Raw genomic sequence first — 20,110 nt, 5'->3', positions numbered from 1 at the left:
AATATGTAGGACTGCTTTTTTGCATTTACGCAATATCTCTAAAATCAGAAAGGTCTTGTCTCAGAGTGATGCTGAAAAACTAATTCATGCATTTATTTCCTCTAGGCTGGACTATTGTAATTCATTATTATCAGGTTGTCCTAAAAGTTCCCTAAAAAGCCTTCAGTTAATTCAAAATGCTGCAGCTAGAGTGCTGACGGGGACTAGAAGGAGAGAGCATATCTCACCCATATTGGCCTCTCTTCATTGGCTTCCTGTTAATTCTAGAATAGAATTTAAAATTCTTCTTCTTACTTATAAGGTTTTGAATAATCAGGTCCCATCTTATCTTAGGGACCTCGTAGTACCATATCACCCCAATAGAGCGCTTCGCTCTCAGACTGCAGGCTTACTTGTAGTTCCTAGGGTTTGTAAGAGTAGAATGGGAGGCAGAGCCTTCAGCTTTCAGGCTCCTCTCCTGTGGAACCAGCTCCCAATTCAGATCAGGGAGACTGACACCCTCTCTACTTTTAAGATTAGGCTTAAAACTTTCCTTTTTGCTAAAGCTTATAGTTAGGGCTGGATCAGGTGACCCTGAACCATCCCTTAGTTATGCTGCTATAGACGTAGACTGCTGGGGGGTTCCCATGATGCACTGTTTCTTTCTCTTTTTGCTCTGTATGCACCACTCTGCATTTAATCATTAGTGATCGATCTCTGCTCCCCTCCACAGCATGTCTTTTTCCTGGTTCTCTCCCTCAGCCCCAACCAGTCCCAGCAGAAGACTGCCCCTCCCTGAGCCTGGTTCTGCTGGAGGTTTCTTCCTGTTAAAAGGGAGTTTTTCCTTCCCACTGTAGCCAAGTGCTTGCTCACAGGGGGTCGTTTTGACCGTTGGGGTTTTACATCATTATTGTATGGCCTTGCCTTACAATATAAAGCGCCTTGGGGCAACTGTTTGTTGTGATTTGGCGCTATATAAAAAAAAAATTGATTGAAATTGATTGATTGATATTCCACTGTTAAAGGAGATTTTTTTTAATGAAAGACGTGCGGACGGGTCCGCGCGTCGGGACGCAGCCGGCGTGGTGCGGCAGCACACGAAAAACACCTCCGTGTTGATAACCATTTGTAAAATCCAGGCGGCTTTTGATGGCTTTCAGTGGAGTGAGTATATGAGAAATTGTTTAACAGCTGGACATGTTCCAACTTGTCCTTAAGGCTTCCAACGGAGGTGTTTTTCCTGTGGCGGAACTTCGCGCCGGCTGCGTCCCGACGCGCGGACCCGTCCGCACGTCTTTCATTAAAAAAATCTCCTTTAACAGTGGAATATCCGGATAAAATGCTGAAACCGACTTCTTCTGAAACTTCTCTGTTCTCTCACGACGTCCTGGATCAACAGAGCCTGAAATGTGGAGGTTTTCAGCCTGAAACAGGCTGACGACAGCGCCTGGGAGTGCGGCACGACATCTCGCACCGTGGGAAATCCTTAAAGCGACAGTATCACCTCAAAATCTCTCATCAGCCGTTAAAATTTTCACTGAAAACCAGCTTAATTTTTCGAACCGTGTCCACTTCGATGTGTCTCACAGGTTTAGAAAAAATTTTGATCAAACAAAGCGCCAGTCTCTCAGCAACTTCTCAGACAAAGGAATGCCGACGAGGGGCTGGACGACTCCTCCCACAAGGAGTGCTCACAGGCGAATTACGTCACCGACAGGCGTGGAAAAACTCACGCATGCGCACGAGGGTTCAAGCATGTCTGACGTAAAAGCATATGAATGAAATCCATATAGTTTTTGAAAAAAATAAAAAGGACCTATACTTTATTGACAGCCCTCGTATATGAAGTTGTAAATGGTGCATTCATAAAGAGTTTGCTCTATGAATCTGAACTGAAACCACTTTATTTCAACGTGAGGATGCTGACAATTTGTGAGATGGAGAATGTGGAAACTGTTGCTCACCTACACTCTCCCCAAACACAAAATAAGAGGACAAGTTTAAATAATATTAGTCATCATATTTAACATTTGGTTGCAAGTCTTTTGCAGTCAGCGAGAATGACTCACATTAAACACCACCTGGTTGTTTTTCTGGTGGTGTTACTCCATGGAAGAGTTTTTATTTTTATTTTTTTTGTAGCAATCAATTCCAATTTAGCAATTTATGTCAGATTAGTCTATATCAGAGAATATTTGCTTGAACTACAATAATAGGTAGCAATGGTCTCACCTATATGACAGCTGTATGTCCATATCCGTTGGCCGTCGTATCGGCATCTGCACGTCATGATGTTGTTGGTGTAATCTGATTCGGCAACCTCATAGTTGGGGTTTATCACAACCTGACAGAGCACACAACATTTATATTCAACGTGAGTTTGAGTCTGGATGTCACGTAACTGTTTCCTTGCTTTTAATTCAGCAAGTGTATTTTGTAATGGCGGAAACTACAACACAAAACACATCAGGCAAACAGTGTCAGTCAGAAACAAACTGTGAAGCTACAGCTGCCCGTGTTTTTAACTCTGGTAAACAATCTCTCAGCATTTGTATGGTCTGTTAGCCTGAGCTAGCTGGAAATGAGTCTATCCAGCAGCGGACGTATCAGTTATGGATCCATTAACACACCCACCTGGAGGATGTAGTCACCAGGCTTCACATCTGTGATGTCGATCCACTGACAGTCGATGTCATGCCTGTAGGTATCCCAGCATCCAACTGTGATGCCCTGTACCCCAAAGTTGGCACATTCGTATCTCTTCTGAACACCTGTCAGCATTCAGTGCAGATTTAGTTTTTGTATAATTGGCATAAATATTATCATTTGAATCAAACTGAAGGAAGACGTGTGTGTGCTGACCTTCGACACAGTGGGTGTCCTCCAGGCAGAAGCTGGCTTTGTGTCCCTCTGCCACTTTGGTTCCATTCGGGCTCAGCAAGTCGTAGTGGGTGAAAATTTCCATACTGTGGTAATGTCTGAGAAGGACAAAGGAAACACTGCACACCACACATACAGCAACTCCACAGTAACACACTGTACATGCATCTGTGGAAACATCAGTCTTCTTCAAAATAAATTAGGCTTTTTCCCAAACAGTAAAGAGACAGGGATGCAGTGGTCTCAAGAAAACACTGGCATTGACATCATCAAAATGTTAATAAACATTCTACTTTACTCTGTATAAAAGTTAAGTGTGTACTGAAGATTCGATCCCCTGCCCTGTGATGGACGGACTACTTTTCCAGAATGTATCCTGACTCATCCAATGTGCGCTCGGACAAACTCCAGCTCCTCCAAGACCCTGAACAGGTATTGATTCATGTCTGAATTTGGCTTAATAAATGTTTTGTTGGCATACCGAGCTGTTTTGTTATGGGGTAACTTTCAGACTTGATTGATCTGGGTTATTTTGTGGATTTTAATTGTGAGAAAAAACTGCCAAATCACTCAAGAATATGCATAAGTACCAAAACACATATATACACAATTATTTCCATTCATTTGCAATGATACAGCTAACCAAAAAGCTAGCTTCGATAACAGATAATCAGCTAACTAAAAAATTATATTTTATAAAGCTAAACCACCCAAAACTTTATCGGAAGCTACAGCTAACCAATAACTTTCAGCATTGTCTCCAGTACACTTGCAACTACTAACAAGCTGATTTTCAGTTTTAACACCACAATCACTTCTGGTAGCATCAAAGGTGACTACAGACTCAAACAATGACTCAGCACTTCTGTATTTAAGCACCCTGCCCACTACTGGAAGCTCCTGTTTACTACATAGCTTCCAGCAGTGAAGCAGCTGAGAGGAGCAGCAAAACTCCACTCTCTACTCAACAGTAGTGTCACGTGAGGTGGAGGTCTTGGAAAATAAAGCAGTGCTAACTTATGGTTTTGGGTTATAAATAAAATTAATATGATAGAAAAACTCCATTAATGTAAATTTTGTAATTTTACAAAGTTAAAATATATATCTTTTAATTTTAAATAATGCACTAATTCTGAAGTTTTGTAACAAACACAGACAGATGCCAAAGGGATTATGGGTAAAATGTGTCTCTGCTAACACTGATTGGTTGAAGCGGGCTTTGTGTCCCTAGGGTGAATAAGAAGTCTGCGGGTCACAAAGCTTTCTCTTATCGTGCCCCAGTTCTGTGGAATGGTCTCCCTGCGTCAATATAACAGTCAGATTCTGTGGAGACTTTCAAGTCCAGACTTAAGATGCACTTATTTTCCCTTTCATATGGCTAGCATACTGGTACAGTTTTGTTTTACGCTTTTTACTCTTTTAATTCACTTTATTAGTAAACGGAGCTTGTCGCGGCCTCAACTTTACCTAAATTCTGGGTCTTTTAGTGAAGCTTAGCTTAGTATTTCTTCTGTTTTTCTTGTTGTTTAATGCTGGCAAATTATACAGTCTTTTCTTTGTCTTTCTGATGCCTAATTCTGTTTTTTCCCTTTGTTTAAGGTGCAGCTCCATCCAGAGATGGGAGTTGTATTTGTGTTGGCGACCCTCCTGTCCTGTGCACCAACAGCATTTCTTGTATATTCGTCCATGAACTGTTCTGTGAATTGTTCTGCAATTTATGTTTGTAGCATGGCCCAAGCAGAGGGTCACCCCTTTGACTCTGGTCTGCTTGAGGTTTCTTCCTCAGAGGGAGTTTTTCCTTACCACTGTTGCTCTGGGGGGTTGGTAAGGTTAGACCTTACCTGTGTGAAGCGCCTTGAGGCAACTCTGTTGTGATTTGGCGCTATATAAAGGAAAAAAAATTGTCATTGAAATTGAAAAGTGACTCATTCATTCTATGTAAAAACCAACACGTTAATGTGACGTGTGTGTGTTGGTGTTTACATATAAATGTGCTTTTGTAAAATATGCCTTTTTTATTTGTAAAAAAAAAAAAAGTCAAGTTGTTATTTTGATAATCGTCTGATATAACCGGGGTCAAAATAAATAGAACACTACTGGCCAGTAGATGGCAGTAGAGACCGTGAAAACTTGCCAAAACAAAATATATATATATACGAGGTCTATTAGAAAAGTATCCGACCTTATTATTTTTTTAAAAAACCATATGGATTTGAATCACGTGTGATTACATCAGCCAAGCTTGAACCCTCGTGGGCATGCGAGAGTTTTTTCACGCCTGTCGGTGACGTCATTCTCCTGTGAGCACGCCTTGTGGGAGGAGTGGTCCAGCCCCCTTGTCGGAATTCCTTTGTCTGAGAAGTTGCTGAGAGACTGGCGCTGTGCTTCATCAAAATCTTTTCCAAAACTGTGAGGCACATCCGAGTGGACACCATTCGACAAATTAAGCTGGTTTTCGGTGAAAATTTTAACGGCTGATGAGAGATTTTGGATTGTTTCTATCGCTGTAAGGACTTCCCACGGAGCGGGACATCGAGCAGCGCTCCGAGGTGACGTCGTCATCCTGTTTCAAGCTGAAAACCTCCAAATTTAAGCCTCTGTTGACCCAGGACGTCGTGAGAGAACAGAGAACTTTCAGAAGAGGTCGGAATCAGCAGTTTATCCGGACATTCCACTGTTAAAGGAGATTTTTTTAATGAAAGACGTGCGACCGGATTGGTGCGTCGGCTCGCAGCCGGCGCAGCGCGCCCGCCACAAGAAAAACACCTCCGTTGGAAGCCTTAAGGACAATTTGGAACATGCCCTGCTGTTAAACAATTTCTCAGATACTCACTCAACTGAAAGCCACCAAAAGCCGCCTGGATTTTACAAATGGTTATCAACACGGAGGTGTTTTTCCATCCACTCAGATGTGCCTCACAGTTTTTGAAAAAAATTTGATGAAGCACAGCGCCAGTCTCTCAGCAACTTCGCAGACAATGAAAATCCGATGAGGGGGCTGGACCACTCCTCCCACAAGGCGTGCTCACAGGCGAATGACGTCACCGACAGGTGTGGGGAAAAACTCACGCATGCGCACGAAGGTTCAAGCTTGGCTGACGTAAAAACATATGAACCAAATCCATATAGTTTTTTTAAAAAATAAAACGGTCGGTTTCTTTTCTAATAGACCTCGTGTATATATATATATATATATATATATATATATATATATATATATATATATATTACTGTCTCCCAGGAGGCTCTGAAATGAGACTGAGGAGCTACTTCAGTGATGTCCACATAACTTGATGCTCTTCCGGCATTTTGGATCTCTATGTGTGTGTATGTGTGTGTGTGTGTGTCTCTGTGTTTTAAGCTTTTATTTTGGTTTAGTAATGTAAAAATAAATTTAAATATCTGCCTCCAGCATTGTCTTTGTTTATCACCTTGTTCAAAACTTTCAAACTGTCCTGTTGTAGATCGAGAGAACACAGTGACCACACCATATGATTACATTATTAATTTACATGATTATAACATTATATTGCTACACATTTTGTCCCGCAATACATGAAAGTTTTTTTTATTAATAAGTAATATTTTTGGGTGGAATAAACCTTTAAAAGCTTAACTTTTTAAAGATTTTTGGGTACATTTAACCTTTACAATTATAGGTAGGACCTGAAGTACTACTTTTTGTGCAGTACTATGTGCTCCTGAAAGTGCAGCCTTATAGGCTCGAGAGACGTACTAACTGATTTAGATAAATTACCTGATTATAACATTATATTGCTACACATTTTGTCCCAATGCATGAAACACAGTTTTTTTTATTAATAAGTAATATTTTTGGGTGGAATAAACCTTTAAAAGCTTAACTTTTTAAAGATTTTTGGGTACATTTAACCTTTACAATTATAGGTAGGACCTGAAGTACTATTTTTTGTGCAATACTATGTGCTCTTGAAAGTGCAGCCTTATAGGCTCTAGAGACGTATTAACTGATTTAGTTGAATTGTAAGTATATTTGGAGTGAAATCAAATTTGAAAATAGCAAGTCACGCTCTTGAATCACAGGTAGGTGGCGCAGTCTCTAAAGAAATGCTCTGAATCGACGTCAGTAGAAGAAGCAGCGTGCGGCCTGAAAGTGCAGCCGTAAACATGTAGCTGTAAACGAACAGCCCCCTGCTCTGCAGACACATACTACTGACCTGGGCTTTTGGCGTTTTTATATAAAACAAACACAATAATGTCTATAAACCCAGAGAATATGTTCACAAGAGTTTTAGGCACAATATACAAAGGGTTTAATGCTGTTGTCTGTGGGGAGCCTGATCAGAGCATCTCAAATACATTTCTTCTGTTGTGAATGTACTGACATTACCCATAATGCACCTGGAGACAGCATGTCCACACTAAAACCTTCAAAATTAGTGCAATACCTTAAAACTAAAACATATATCGTTAACTTACGTTAATTTAAATAACTTGTCAGAAATTAGTTTGGTTACAATTTTAACCATAAGTTAAAACTGTATGCCTCTAGGTGACTTGGGTGATATTACCAGTGTATCACTATGGGGTCAAAAGCAATAAGCTTTTTGCTTTTTTTTTTTGTTTTCTGTAACCAGTTGTCCTTTGCCTGCAGAGGATAAAGTGGTTTCTTCTGGAATCAGCTATCCTCTGTTTGCAGAGGATAGAACAGCACATCAACTACAAAACATTTAACAGGTAGGTACTCAACTGATTCAACTATAAAGCTTTGTTCACCACACATCCAAAAATATGTTAGTGGTCTAAAAATGATCAGACCAAAACATAGATAATTGGTCGGATGATGGTTTTCAAAGTTATTTGAAACACAAATCTGATAACTAAAACTTTAGCTTTGATAATTAGCGGATTAGTGGAACTGTGCCCACCACTGGATATAACACAACCTAAAATTTGTACCTGCTCCTTTAATAAATGTGAGTAGTGTGTATGGACACAGGGTCTTCATGCACAGATACTGCACTGAGAGTAGCTTTTCCATTAATGACGCAACTTTTACTTTTTTTCATTTGTACTTACGCATTGTTTATGAATCAATAAACAGCTTAATTCATCTTGACCTGAATTCAATCATTTTGTTATGTTTCAAAACAAGAAGGAGCAAATCAACTGTAAGGTGATGTAATCAGGCCTGGTTTTAGCACAGCACGTAATTTCTTCCTTTTGATATGGAGTCCGAAACAATGTTTGGAAATGTGAGTTTTGCAAAAGCATCAAAACGTTCCCCAACAGTGTTTTGAGTCTGCCATCATTAATTTGCAATACTGATGAAGTTATAGTACGTATCATTCCCAGCCACACATTCTATCCAAACAGGTGTTTCCAAATTTTGATTATAAAACCAGCGTTCACTAACTATCCAGCAGGTGGCAGACATGTCTATATAATATTACAAGGGTAAAACAAAGTTGCTTTAGGAATTGATCTGGTGTGTCAAAGGTCACTACTGACTAATCCATCTTCACTGAGTGCTCATTATGTTGGTGACATTCATGATAGCATTTTGAGTTATTATCTACACAAGTGTCTTGCTCGGCCCTGATCGGGGTTATAGTTTAAATTTTAGCTCTTTCTTTTACTCACCATCTGCTCCAGCTTTGATTTATTAGTTATTTTATTTTTCATCATGTGTTTATTTTCTGTTCTGTTTTGCCACTTTGTTTCTTTGTTACTGTTCATACTTTAGCCATTAGTTCAGTTCCGTTCTAGTTTTGTTCAGCTGGTTTGTGTTTTCATTATGAATCATTTGTTTATCACTTGTTTATTTTGCCTATCTCATTTGTGATTTGGGTTATGCTGTAGTATCGGGTTTTGTTTTCTGTTAATTGTTTAGTCTTTGTTGGTTTTGTCATCTGGTATCACAGTCAGTTCCAGTTTAGTTTTGTCTTCGCTTTTTTGTTTATTTTCGCTTTTTAGTTCTCATGTTCATGCCTGGTTGATGTTCATAGTTGTGTTATAGTCTATCTGATCTTTGTTCTCTGTTTTCCTCAAGCACATCTGATTGTGTTCTCACTCCACATCACTGCACCTGCATTGTGTCTTCGTTTCTCACTGTGACCCTTTCTGCTTTGTGTTCTCTTCCACTCACGCGCTTGCATCTGTTCACACATCCTCGAGTCTTACATCACTCCACCTTGTGTTATCCTCCCTCACTTGCTAGGACACCAAATTAACACCTGCTTCACATCACCCTGATTTGTTTGTTCCTTATTTAAACCATCACAGTCTCACAGCTCACCGCCAGTTTGCTGTTGCTTCTTGCACACATTCAAGACTTTTGTTCTCAGTCCTGTTTTTGTCTAGCCATGTACCAAATATTGCTCTGTTCTCCTCTACCACACCTGTTGCCTCATCTTTGATTACTGTGTTTGCTTGTGCCTTGACCCCTGCTTGATCATGACTATGTTTTTGTCCGACCACAATTGTACCTCTGCTCCGCTGCTTGATCACCTTTGCACCAAACCTAAGCCTGGAATAAAGATCATGTTTTTTCCTACTCCTACGCCAAGTCTGGGAGTCTGCTTTGCAGGTCCAGTCGCTACAGATGCCGGACAGCCGTCCGCCGTGACAACAAGCTGGGATTTGCTAACCAACTCACATTTTTCCAAGTACAATTTTGTTGCACGTTTGTGTGAAGGGTAAGGGGCCCTAACATTGAGTAATTGAAAGGTTCAGTATCATGCTGGAAAACACTTATACAAGTGAACCCAGTGCCCTTCGCTTACCAGTAAACTCTGCTGCAGTTACGTCAGCTTTCATAGAGTCACAAAATCAGACAGCCCACCTGTGACACTCATGCCAAATCCAGGACTGTTGCCCTGCCCGTGGCCTGAAGTCTGACTGCCCGTTGTTGTGGATCTGGGAAGAGAAGCGGAGCAGGCGGCGATAGGAGCTGGAGCTGGCTGTGTCTGCACTGCTGGACAGACAGGCCTCCTCCTTGGCACACTGCAGTATGTACAGGGGTCTGTCCTCCAGGTAGGTGGTCTGCTCTACAATCGCTGCATTCAGGACGAGGTCTGGGGCAGCTGGGACGGGAACACTAACAAGTGAGCTTGTGTTTCACAACAGTGTGTATCACAGACAGCATCTCAAAGTCAACAACAGTCAAAAGTTTGGATGTAAGTAGTTATAATGTAAGCCATGTACACCACTTCATGATGGAGTAGAAGAGGACTTTAATTTTCAAGAAAATAGATTGCCCAAGCTCGGTCCTCAAGATCTACCTTCCTGACACTCTTAGTTGTCTCCCTGTTCCAACACACCTGAGTCCAATGAAAGACTCATTAGCAGGCTTTTAATGAGCCTTTCATTGGATTCAGGTGTGTTGGAGCAGGGAGACAATGCAGAGTGTCAGGAAGGTAGATCTCGAGGACCGAACTTGGGCACCCCTGAATATGGGTTTGAGTCTTCCATGTGCTGTCTGGCAAACTTGACATTTCATGTCTTGAAGAAAATCTGCTTTTCTCCACCATTTAGGTTGTGTAACTGATGATGCAAAACACAAAAGTTACACGATGCCCACAACACAGACACCCACAACTCCTCTACAACTGTCACGGTTGTCTTGGTGGCTTCCCTCACTACCTTCCTTCTTGTACTACCACCGTTGGGGTTTTTCCGTAATTATTGTATGGCCTTGCCTTACAATATAAAGTGCCTTGGGGCAACTGTTTGTTGTGATTTGGCGCTATATAAATAAAATTGATTTGATTTGATTTTGATTTGTTTGTTCACTCAGTTTTTGTGAACCGCCCACTATACATAAATTTACCATACAGTACCACTGTTTGTACTTCACGGTTGATGTAAATAAAGTCCAAGACAATAATTCTGACCAGGACTGTAGTTTCTTACTCTGAGTGCAGGAGACACCAGCAGCAAAGCGTCCACCACCTCTGGGACACTGGAGATGTTTCCCATGATGGAGACACTGATCTAAGGTCAGCTCAGTTCCTGAACATCTCACTCCACTCATCACCACATTTTCAGATGAAGAATCTCCTTGCCAGTACCATGTCTCCTGACAAAAGAGAAGAAATTTTTCAGTAACACCTTTCAAGAAATCTATCAAATACAATGAACTATTCTTCAGCTTTGGAAAAGTCAAGGCATGAATCCACTAAAATACAGAGAGTGGATAGAGGGTGAGATGAGTCCATCATCTCTAGTTTATCGCACTACATCAAAAACAATGAAAGCTTCTTGTAACTTACCAAATCAAAAGGACATATGAGGACAAAATGACACTAATTTGGCAAAAAAACTGCTCCACTACTCCCTCAACGTTGTTGTTGTTTGTCTTTCAGCTGTCCCCATTTTTAGTTACGGACAGGATTTTGTGTGATTGCAGCCACAAAAGAAAAGACAGAGAGGGATAAGTGTGGAGTTAATGGGGTCAACGATAGACGGTATTGCTGCACAGAAATGTACAAATTCAGACACATAAAAAAATTCTGATGCTTTAACAGTAGTTATGTTATAACCTGAAAACCCCCTGTTGTCTGATCATTTCTTAATAACATTTACATTTACTTTAATGGACTACCCAGCAGTGAGGAATAAGTTTCATTACAGTAGAAGTCTTTCTGAAAGCGCTGTAACTAGGTTTAAGGATATGATTCCTTCTTTGTTATGTTCTTCAATGCCATATACCAACACAGTGCAGAGTAGCTACCTAAACTCTGTGAGTGAGATAGATTATCTCGTCAATAGCTTTACATCCTCAGTGAGCACAACTTTGGATGCTGTAGCTCCTCTGAAAAAGAGAGCCTTAAATCAGAAATGCTTGACTCCGTGGTATAACCCACAAACTCGCAGCTTAAAGCAGATAACCTATAAGCTGGAGAGGAAATGGAGTCTCACTAATTTAGAAGATCTTCATTTAGCCTGGAAAAAGAGTCTGTTGCTCTATAAAAAGCCCCCCGTAAAGCTAGGACATCTTACTATTCATCACTAATTGAAGAAAATAAGAACAACCCCAGGTTTCTTTTCAGCACTGTAGCCAGGCTGACAAAGAGTCAGAGCTCTATTGAGCCGAGTATTCCTTTAACTTTAACTAGTAATGACTTCATGACTTTCTTTGCAAATAAAATTTTAACTATTAGAGAAAAAAATATTCATAACCATCCCAAAGACATATCTTTATGTTCGGCTGCCTTCAGTAATGCTGGTATTTGGCTAGACTCTTTCTCTCCAATTGTTCTGTCTGAGTTATTTTCATTAGTTACTTCCTCCAAACCATCAGCATGTCTATTAGACCCCGATCCTACCAGGCTGCTCAAGGAAGCCCTACCATTAGTTAATGCTTCGATCTTAAATATATGTACCACAGGCTTTTAAGGTGGCAGTAATTAATCCATTACTTAAAAAGCCATCACTTGACCCAGCTATCTTAGCTAATTATAGGCCAATCTCCAACCTTCCTTTTCTCTCAAAAATTCTTGAAAGGGTAGTTGTAAAACAGCTAAATGATCATCTGCAGAGGAATGATCTATTTGAAGAGTTTCAGTCAGGTTTCAGAATTCATCATAGTACAGAAACAGCATTAGTGAAGGTTACAAATGATCTTCTTATGGCCTCAGACAGTGGACTCATCTCTGTGCTTGTCCTGTTAGACCTCAGCTTTTGATACTGTTGACCATAAAATTTTATTACAGAGATTAGAGCATGCCATAGGTATTAAAGGCACTGCGCTGCAGTGGTTTGAATCATATTTATCTAATAGATTACAATTTGTTCATGTAAATGGGGAGTCTTGTTCACAGACTAAGGGTAATTATGGAGTTCCACAAGGTTCTGTGCTAGGACCAGTTTTATTCACTTTATACATGCTTCCCTTAGGCAGTGTTATTAGAAAGCATTGCTTAAAATTTCATTGTTACGCAGATGATACCCAGCTTTATCTATCCATGAAGCCAGAGGACACACACCAATTAGTTAAACTGCAGGAATGTCTTTCAGACATAAAGACATGGATGACCTCTAATTTCCTGCTTTTAAATTCAGATAAAACTGAAGTTATTGTACTTCGCCCCACAAACCTTAGAAACATGGTGTCTAACCAGATCCTTACTCTGGATGGCATTACCCTGACCTCCAGTAATACTGTGAGAAATCTTGGAGTCATTTTTGATCAGGATATGTCCTTCAATGCGCATATTAAGCAAATATGTAGGACTGCTTTTTTGCATTTGCGCAATATCTCTAAAATTAGAAAGGTCTTGTCTCAGAGTGATGCTGAAAAGCTAATTCATGCATTTATTTCTTCTAGGCTGGATTACTGTAATTCATTATTATCAGGTTGTCCTAAAAGTTCCCTGAAAAGCCTTCAGTTAATTCAAAATGCTGCAGCTAGAGTGCTGACAGGGACTAGAAGGAGAGAGCATATTTCACCCATATTGGCCTCTCTTCATTGGCTCCCTGTTAATTCCAGAATAGAATTTAAAATTCTTCTTCTTACTTATAAGGTTTTGAATAATCAGGTCCCATCTTATCTTAGGGACCTCGTAGTACCATATCACCCCAATAGAGCACTTCGCTCTCAGACTGCAGGCTTACTTGTAGTTCCTAGGGTTTGTAAGAGTAGAATGGAGGCAGAGCCTTCAGCTGTCAGGCTCCTCTACTGTGGAACCAGCTCCCAATTCGGATTAGGGAGACAGACACCCTCTCTACTTTTAAGATTAAGCTTAAAACTTTCCTTTTTGAAAAAGCTTATAGTTAGGGCTGGATCACGTGACCCTGAACCATCCCTTAGTTATGCTGCTATAGACTTAGACTGCTGGGGGGTTTCCCATGATGCACCCAGTGTTTCTTTTTATTCACCTCTTTTTGCTCTGTATGCACCACTCTGCTTTTAATCATTGGTGATTGATCTCTACTCTCTTCCACAGCATGTCTTTTTCCTGATTCTCTCCCCTTAGCCCCAACCAGTCCCAGCAGAAGACTGCCCCTCCCTGAGCCTGGTTATGCTGGAGGTTTGTTAAAAGGGAGTTTTTCCTTCCCACTGTTGCCAAGTGCTTGCTCATAGGGGGTCGTTTTGACTGTTGGGGTTTTTCTGTAATTATTGTATGGCTTTTGCCTTACAATATAAAGCGCCTTGGGGCAACTGTTTGTTGTGATTTGGCGCTAGATAAATAAAATAGATTTGATTTGATTTATAAATCTAAAATAACACAGTCACAAATCCACTTAACCCTGCAGAAAGGGTTTTGGCTGAAAGCAGCTAAAGCAGACACTTCTAATGCTCCCTGTTTCTCTCAATATTTTGTGTAGTTTTAAAGTTACATAATTGCTTGAATTGAGCTTATTTCTCAGAGGGGTTTTTTTTATTTACTTATTTATTTTTTTATTTCCAAAGCCTAGGTCTGTTTATTTAACAAATGTTTGCAGATAGACTTTGCAGTTAGTAAAACACAGGTCAAACCTGTCATTGCACAATTCTCTAATTCACTAAGTCGGGAGTGAAATAAAAAATAAACACATAAGGTCAGGCAGCTCAGACTGTTGTGATTTTTTTTTTATTCAGAGAATAACAGTTTGTCAATACAATGTGAAAAACAAAACAATTCTCCATTTTGAGTATGTAAAGAAAAAAAGCTCCTCCTACAGTGGGGTAAAAAAGTATTTAGTCAGCCCCCGATTGTGCAAGTTCTCCTACTTAGAAAGATGAGAGAGGTCTGTAAATTTCAACATAGGTACACTTCAACTGTGAGAGACAAAATGAGAAAAAAAAAATCCAGGAAATAACATTGTAGGATTTTTAAAGAATTTATTTGTAAATTATGGTGGAAAATAAGTATTTCGTCACCCACAAACAAGCAAGATTTCTGGCTCTCACAGACCTGTAACTTCTTCAAGAAGCTCTTCTGTCCTCCACCAGTTACCTGTATTAATTGCACCTGTTTGAACTTATCTGTATAAAAAAAACACCTATCCACAGCCTCAAACAGTCAGACTCTAAACTCAACCATGGCCAAGACCAAAGAGCTGTCGAAGGACACCAGGAAGAAAATTGTAGATGTGCACCAGGCTGGGAAGGGTGAATCTACAATAGTCAAGCAGGTTGGTGTGAACAAATCAACTGTGGGAGCAATTGTAAGAAAATGGAAGACATACAAGACCACTGATAATCTCCCTCAATTTGGGGATCCACGCAAGATCTCATCCCGTGGGGTCAAAATGATCATGAGAAAGGTGAACAAAAATCCCAGAACAACACGGAGGGACCTGATGAATGACTGCAGAGAGCTGGGACCAAAGTAACAAGGGCTACACACTACACAGAGAGGGACTCAAATCCTGCAGTGCCAAGCGTGTCCCCCTGCTTAAGCCAATACATGTCCAGGCCCGTCTGAAGTTTGCCAGAGAGCATATGGATGATCCAGAAGAGGCTTGGGAGAATATCATGTGGTCAGATTAAACCAAAATAGAACTTTTTAGTAAAAACTCAACTAGTCATGTTTGGAGGAAGACGGATGCTGAGTTGCATTTCAAGAACACCATACCTACTGTGAAGCATGGGGGTAGAAACATCATTCTTTGGGGCTGTTTTTCTGCAAAGGGGACAGGACGACTGATCCGTGTTAAGGGAAGAATGAACGGGGCCGTGTATCGTGAGATTTTCAGCCAAAACCTCCTTCCATCAGTGAGAGCATTGAAGATGCAACATGGCTGGGTCTTCCAGAATGACAATGATCCCAAACACACCACTCGGGCAATGAAGGAATGGGTCCGTAAAAAGCATTTCAAGGTCCTGGAGTGGCCAAGCCAGTCTCCAGACCTCAACCCCATAGAAAATCTGTAGAGGGAGTTGAAAGTCCATGTTCCCCAGCGACAGCCCAAAACATCACTGCTCTAGAGGAGATCTGCATGGAGGAATGGGCCAAAATACCAGCTACAGTGTGTGCAAACCTGGTGAAGACTTACAGGAAACATTTGACCTCTGTCATTGCCAACAAAGATTATGTTACAAAGTACTGAGTTGAACTTTTGTTATTGACCAAATACTTATTTTCCACCATAATTTACAAATAAATTATTTAAAGATCCTACAATGTGATTTCCTGGATTTTTTTTTTCATTTTGTCTCTCACAGTTGAATTGTACCTATGCTGAAAATTACAGACCTCTCTCATCTTTCTAAGTAAGAGAAATTGTACAATCAGGGGCTGACTAAATACTTTTTTACCCCACTGTATATGGTGGAAAAGAGGCAGAAAAAGATTAAATACAAAAGTATGTAATAATAATCAGCTACCATAAATTTCAAAGAGTAATTCAAATAAAAATAGAAACAAATAAAAATCACACCAGGCACGCCCCCAACCCACTCCGCCCCCGGCCAGTCAGAGCAGCCACATAATTCTGTACAAACAGTGGCAGACGAGAGTTAAATCCGGCAACACCTGTAGTTCCATGAAATAAGATATAAAAGGTTGCCATTTATGAAAAAACTTCCCAGTGGATCCTCTTAGGCCACCAGCCAATACCCGATCCTATGTACCCAACCCCCCCATGTCAAAGCAAAACCAATTTTTTTCTGAAGCTGAAACGCATCCTTTTTCAAATTTGACTCGTAACAGTGTAGAAACTGGGATGCACTATGCAATTTTAAAATATTTCCACGGACACCGTCAACTGCGTCGAAGAATCCACAGCAGGTCGTAAATTTATAGTTTTCATGATATCTTTGCTTCTAATTGCCGTAATAATGTCGGTGTCTAAACTTTTTTTAGTCAAGGAATCCATTGGTGGTCTTTCTGACAATCCATTACTAACCATTTTTGAGAAATTTGAGATGAAAATGATCAAAAGTTAATTTTTACATGGTTCCGTTTTTTGTGCAATTCCCATTTGCACCCTTTGCTTAGCCAAAGTGTTCTTTTTATACTGAACATCGAGTGTTTCACCCGCCATGAGGATTCACTCACGGCGACGTCACTTCCGGTTTGCCTTTTTGTCAACCGCGGAAACTTCACTTACGGTTTGCTTCTGCATAACATCAGTGTCTGCCTCATCCACCTTAAGGACTCCTAGAACCGAAGGTCACGTGATGTGATCTAAAATAGCATTGGGGAACAATTGATTCGGTCGCGGCAAACAAAAAATAAAAAGATTTGGTCATGGAATGTCAGATAAGTTACCGGTGTTGCAAAGCACGCTGCCGAGTACCCGGATGTGCGGCTGATTCAATAGACCGAAAATGTGTCTCGGATTTCAAAGCAAGTAGTAGGTAGTGTCGAAACGATTTAAATTTAAGCCAAAAAAAAAAAAAAATGAAGCCGGCTTTTAATACCTAGAGGTGCTGTGACATGTTTTGGTTTTATGTGCTGTTTTAACTTTATTATGTCTGCCAAGGACGTAATAAAATCATATCCGTTTATTTATTTATTTGTCTGTTAGCAAGATTCACTTTGGCTGAGCAAAGGGTGCAAATAAGAATTCCACAAAAATCAGAACGATGTAAAAATTAGCTTTTGATCATTTTCATCTCAAATTTCTCAAAAATGGTTCGTAATCGATTGCCAGAAGGACTACCAATGAAATCCTTGGCCTGAAAAACATGAGTTTAGACACGATTCTACAGCAAGTAGAAGCAGAGATATGATGAAAATGACAAATTTACGACCTGCTGTGGATTCTTCAACACAGTTGACAGTATCAACGGAAATATGTTAAAATTGCATAGTGCATCCCAGTTTATACACTGTTACCAGTCAAATTTGGATAAAGGACATGTTTAGGCTTCAGAAAAAATTTGAGGTCGGGTATTGGCCGGTGGCCTATCCAATGTATTTTTGATTTTCTCCAATTTTATATAAAACATGGTTTCTTTTAACCATTGAGACATAGACAATTAGCTGATTTCCCATGTAACAAGATAGTCTGTCTCGCTATCAATGATGTAAATGAGTAATATAACTCTGTATGGAGGTTAATGGAACTGAACTATCAGGCATCCCAAATTAGCTACTAATGGGCATGATTGCAGAGGGATTCCAAGAACTCTGGCAGGTGAAGTGATGGTCTAGTGGTTAAGCATTGGGCTTCAGACCAGAGGATCCACGGTTCAAACCCCAGCCAGACAAGAAAATCACTGGGCAAGGTCCTTAATCCCCTAGTTACTCCTGGTGTGTAGTGAGTATCTTGTATGGCAGCACCCTGGCATCGGTGTGTGAATGTGAGTGTCAATGGATGAATGTGAGGCATAATTGTAAAGCACTTTGAGCTTCTGATGCAGATGGAAAAGCGCTATATAAATGCAGTCCATTTACCATATAATACCAAAGAAACTATGTAGGTTTGGACAAAGGAAGTACATATGACTTGAATGGCAAGGAGAGCCATAGCATCTATCACATTTGTTTTCTATCTCAGGAAATATTGATTTAGAAAAATGAAACCTATGCAGAAGTTTAAATCGGGTAAGTCAAAGCCGTGCACAAGAGGAAGTGGTTCTAATCCTATCTATAGCATTATCCCACAGCTTCATTTGCATACCCAGTTCCTTTTCGAATGCGATCTTAATTTTACTGATCAAATCTAATTTAACGGATAAGATAACTATAAGACTTTGAAATAGATCCTTTTTCATGTGGATTAAGGGAGAGCAAATCTTCTCAGGACTGTTTAGGGGGTATCATTACCACTAGACCATCGGGGAGGTGATGGTCGTTGGGCTTGAGACCAGAGGATCCTCGGTTCAAATCCCAGCCTGACTGGAAGATCACTAAGGGCCCTTGGGCAAGGTCCTTAATCCCCTAGTTGCTCCCGGTGTGTAGTGAGTACCTTGTATGGCAGCACCCTCACATCGGGGTGAATGTGAAGCATTATTTGTAAAGCGCTTTGAGCATCTGGTGCAGATGGAAAAGCACTATATAAATGCAGTCCATTTACCATTTATCAGTGAAAAATTTACAAAAGTTTTAGAAATTAAGCTACGGATTTTAAAATAATGAAACAGATGTGTTACAGGAAGTCCATAAGTGGTGGACAAGTTGGCAAAGGAATCCCCCCCCCCCCAGTAAAGAAGTCTTTCAAACAATTCAAGCCTTTTTCAGACCACAGGGAAAAGGCTTTGTCCAAAAGTGAAGTGGGAAATAAATGAATCCTGTTAAATGGCACTAAAAGAGAGATAGCCTCAAATTTGAAATGACACCAAATCTTAAATGTTCAACACTACAGGATTGCCAGGGAATTGAGAGGTTTTGGTGGGCAAGGATGAATAAAGTAAGGCCAAAATCGAGAATGCCTTACAGGAAAATAGCTCCAGTTTACACCAAGAAGTATCAGGTGATCCAACCCAAAAACAAAGCCCAATAACAGTACAGAAAATGCGGAACAGCATAATTATCTGAAAATATATTAGATAATGAACACGACACAGTAATACCCAGGTATTTAAATCTGGTGTTATTTAACTGAAATGGGAATACAGACTGGTCAAGCTTCAGTGAGGCCTCATTAACTGGAAAACATTCACTTTTCCCCAAATTTAAATTAGAAACAACAACAACAAAAACAAACAAAATCCTTACAGCAGCTTTGAAGTGTATTACAATTAAGTGGCTGCAACTAGAGCCACCCACCTACAACATTTGGATCCAAAAGGTAATGGAACTTTACCAAATGGAAAAGATAACATACATGTTAAGACTTCAAAAGCCTATTTTTGCTGCCCGGTGGGGTCGTGCGGAAGCCTTACTCATGTAAAGCCACATTTTGTACACCTAAATTGCTATTTCTCGGATATTGTGTTGGCAGCGCATTGGTATCCCCATTCATTTTCCCTCTGGATGTTGTGATGCTGAAGCCACGTATACTTTCCTGTAAAAACTGATTGTGATGTTTATTTTATGGTATGTTCAACGATGTGCTATAACTAAGGTAACATATATTACTGAGGTATGATTGTGTGATATGCTGTGTTGTTATGAAAAAATTCAATAAAAAATTTAAGTTCTAAAAAAACCCCCCCAAAAAAAACAAACAAACAAAATACTCCAGAATTTTTAAGATGGCAGGAATGGAAGCTGCAGGATTGGAAATATATAATAAAAAATCAACAGCATACAGCGATACTTTATATTCTGAGCCATTGAGCAAGATACTATTAAATAAAGGGGAGGATCGCAAAGCAGTAGTCAAAGGTTCAATAGCAAACAGCAAGGGTGAGAGAGGGCAGCCCTGCAGTTGTGTTAAGAAATATTTATAT

At 40.1% G+C, this 20,110-nt stretch overlaps 1 protein-coding gene across 1 annotated transcript in view; it reads right to left on the bottom strand.

The window, feature by feature from the left end:
* Positions 1-20,110, bottom strand: part of loxl2a (lysyl oxidase-like 2a) — a 111,328-nt gene that overhangs the window by 9,761 nt on the left and 81,457 nt on the right. The window contains exons 9-13 of the mRNA XM_034167060.1: positions 10,753-10,918; positions 9,683-9,923; positions 2,842-2,957; positions 2,614-2,750; positions 2,212-2,323 (exon numbers count right to left, since the gene is read on the bottom strand). Coding sequence (XP_034022951.1) covers positions 2,212-2,323; positions 2,614-2,750; positions 2,842-2,957; positions 9,683-9,923; positions 10,753-10,918 — 772 coding nt within the window. The remainder of the gene's footprint in view (positions 1-2,211; positions 2,324-2,613; positions 2,751-2,841; positions 2,958-9,682; positions 9,924-10,752; positions 10,919-20,110) is intronic.

This window comes from Thalassophryne amazonica, chromosome 3, assembly GCF_902500255.1.
Source record: "Thalassophryne amazonica chromosome 3, fThaAma1.1, whole genome shotgun sequence".
Classification (NCBI taxonomy): Eukaryota; Metazoa; Chordata; class Actinopteri; order Batrachoidiformes; family Batrachoididae; genus Thalassophryne; species Thalassophryne amazonica.
The sequence above is the reverse complement of the archived record's forward strand: the minus strand, read 5'-3'. Positions and strand labels throughout refer to the sequence as shown.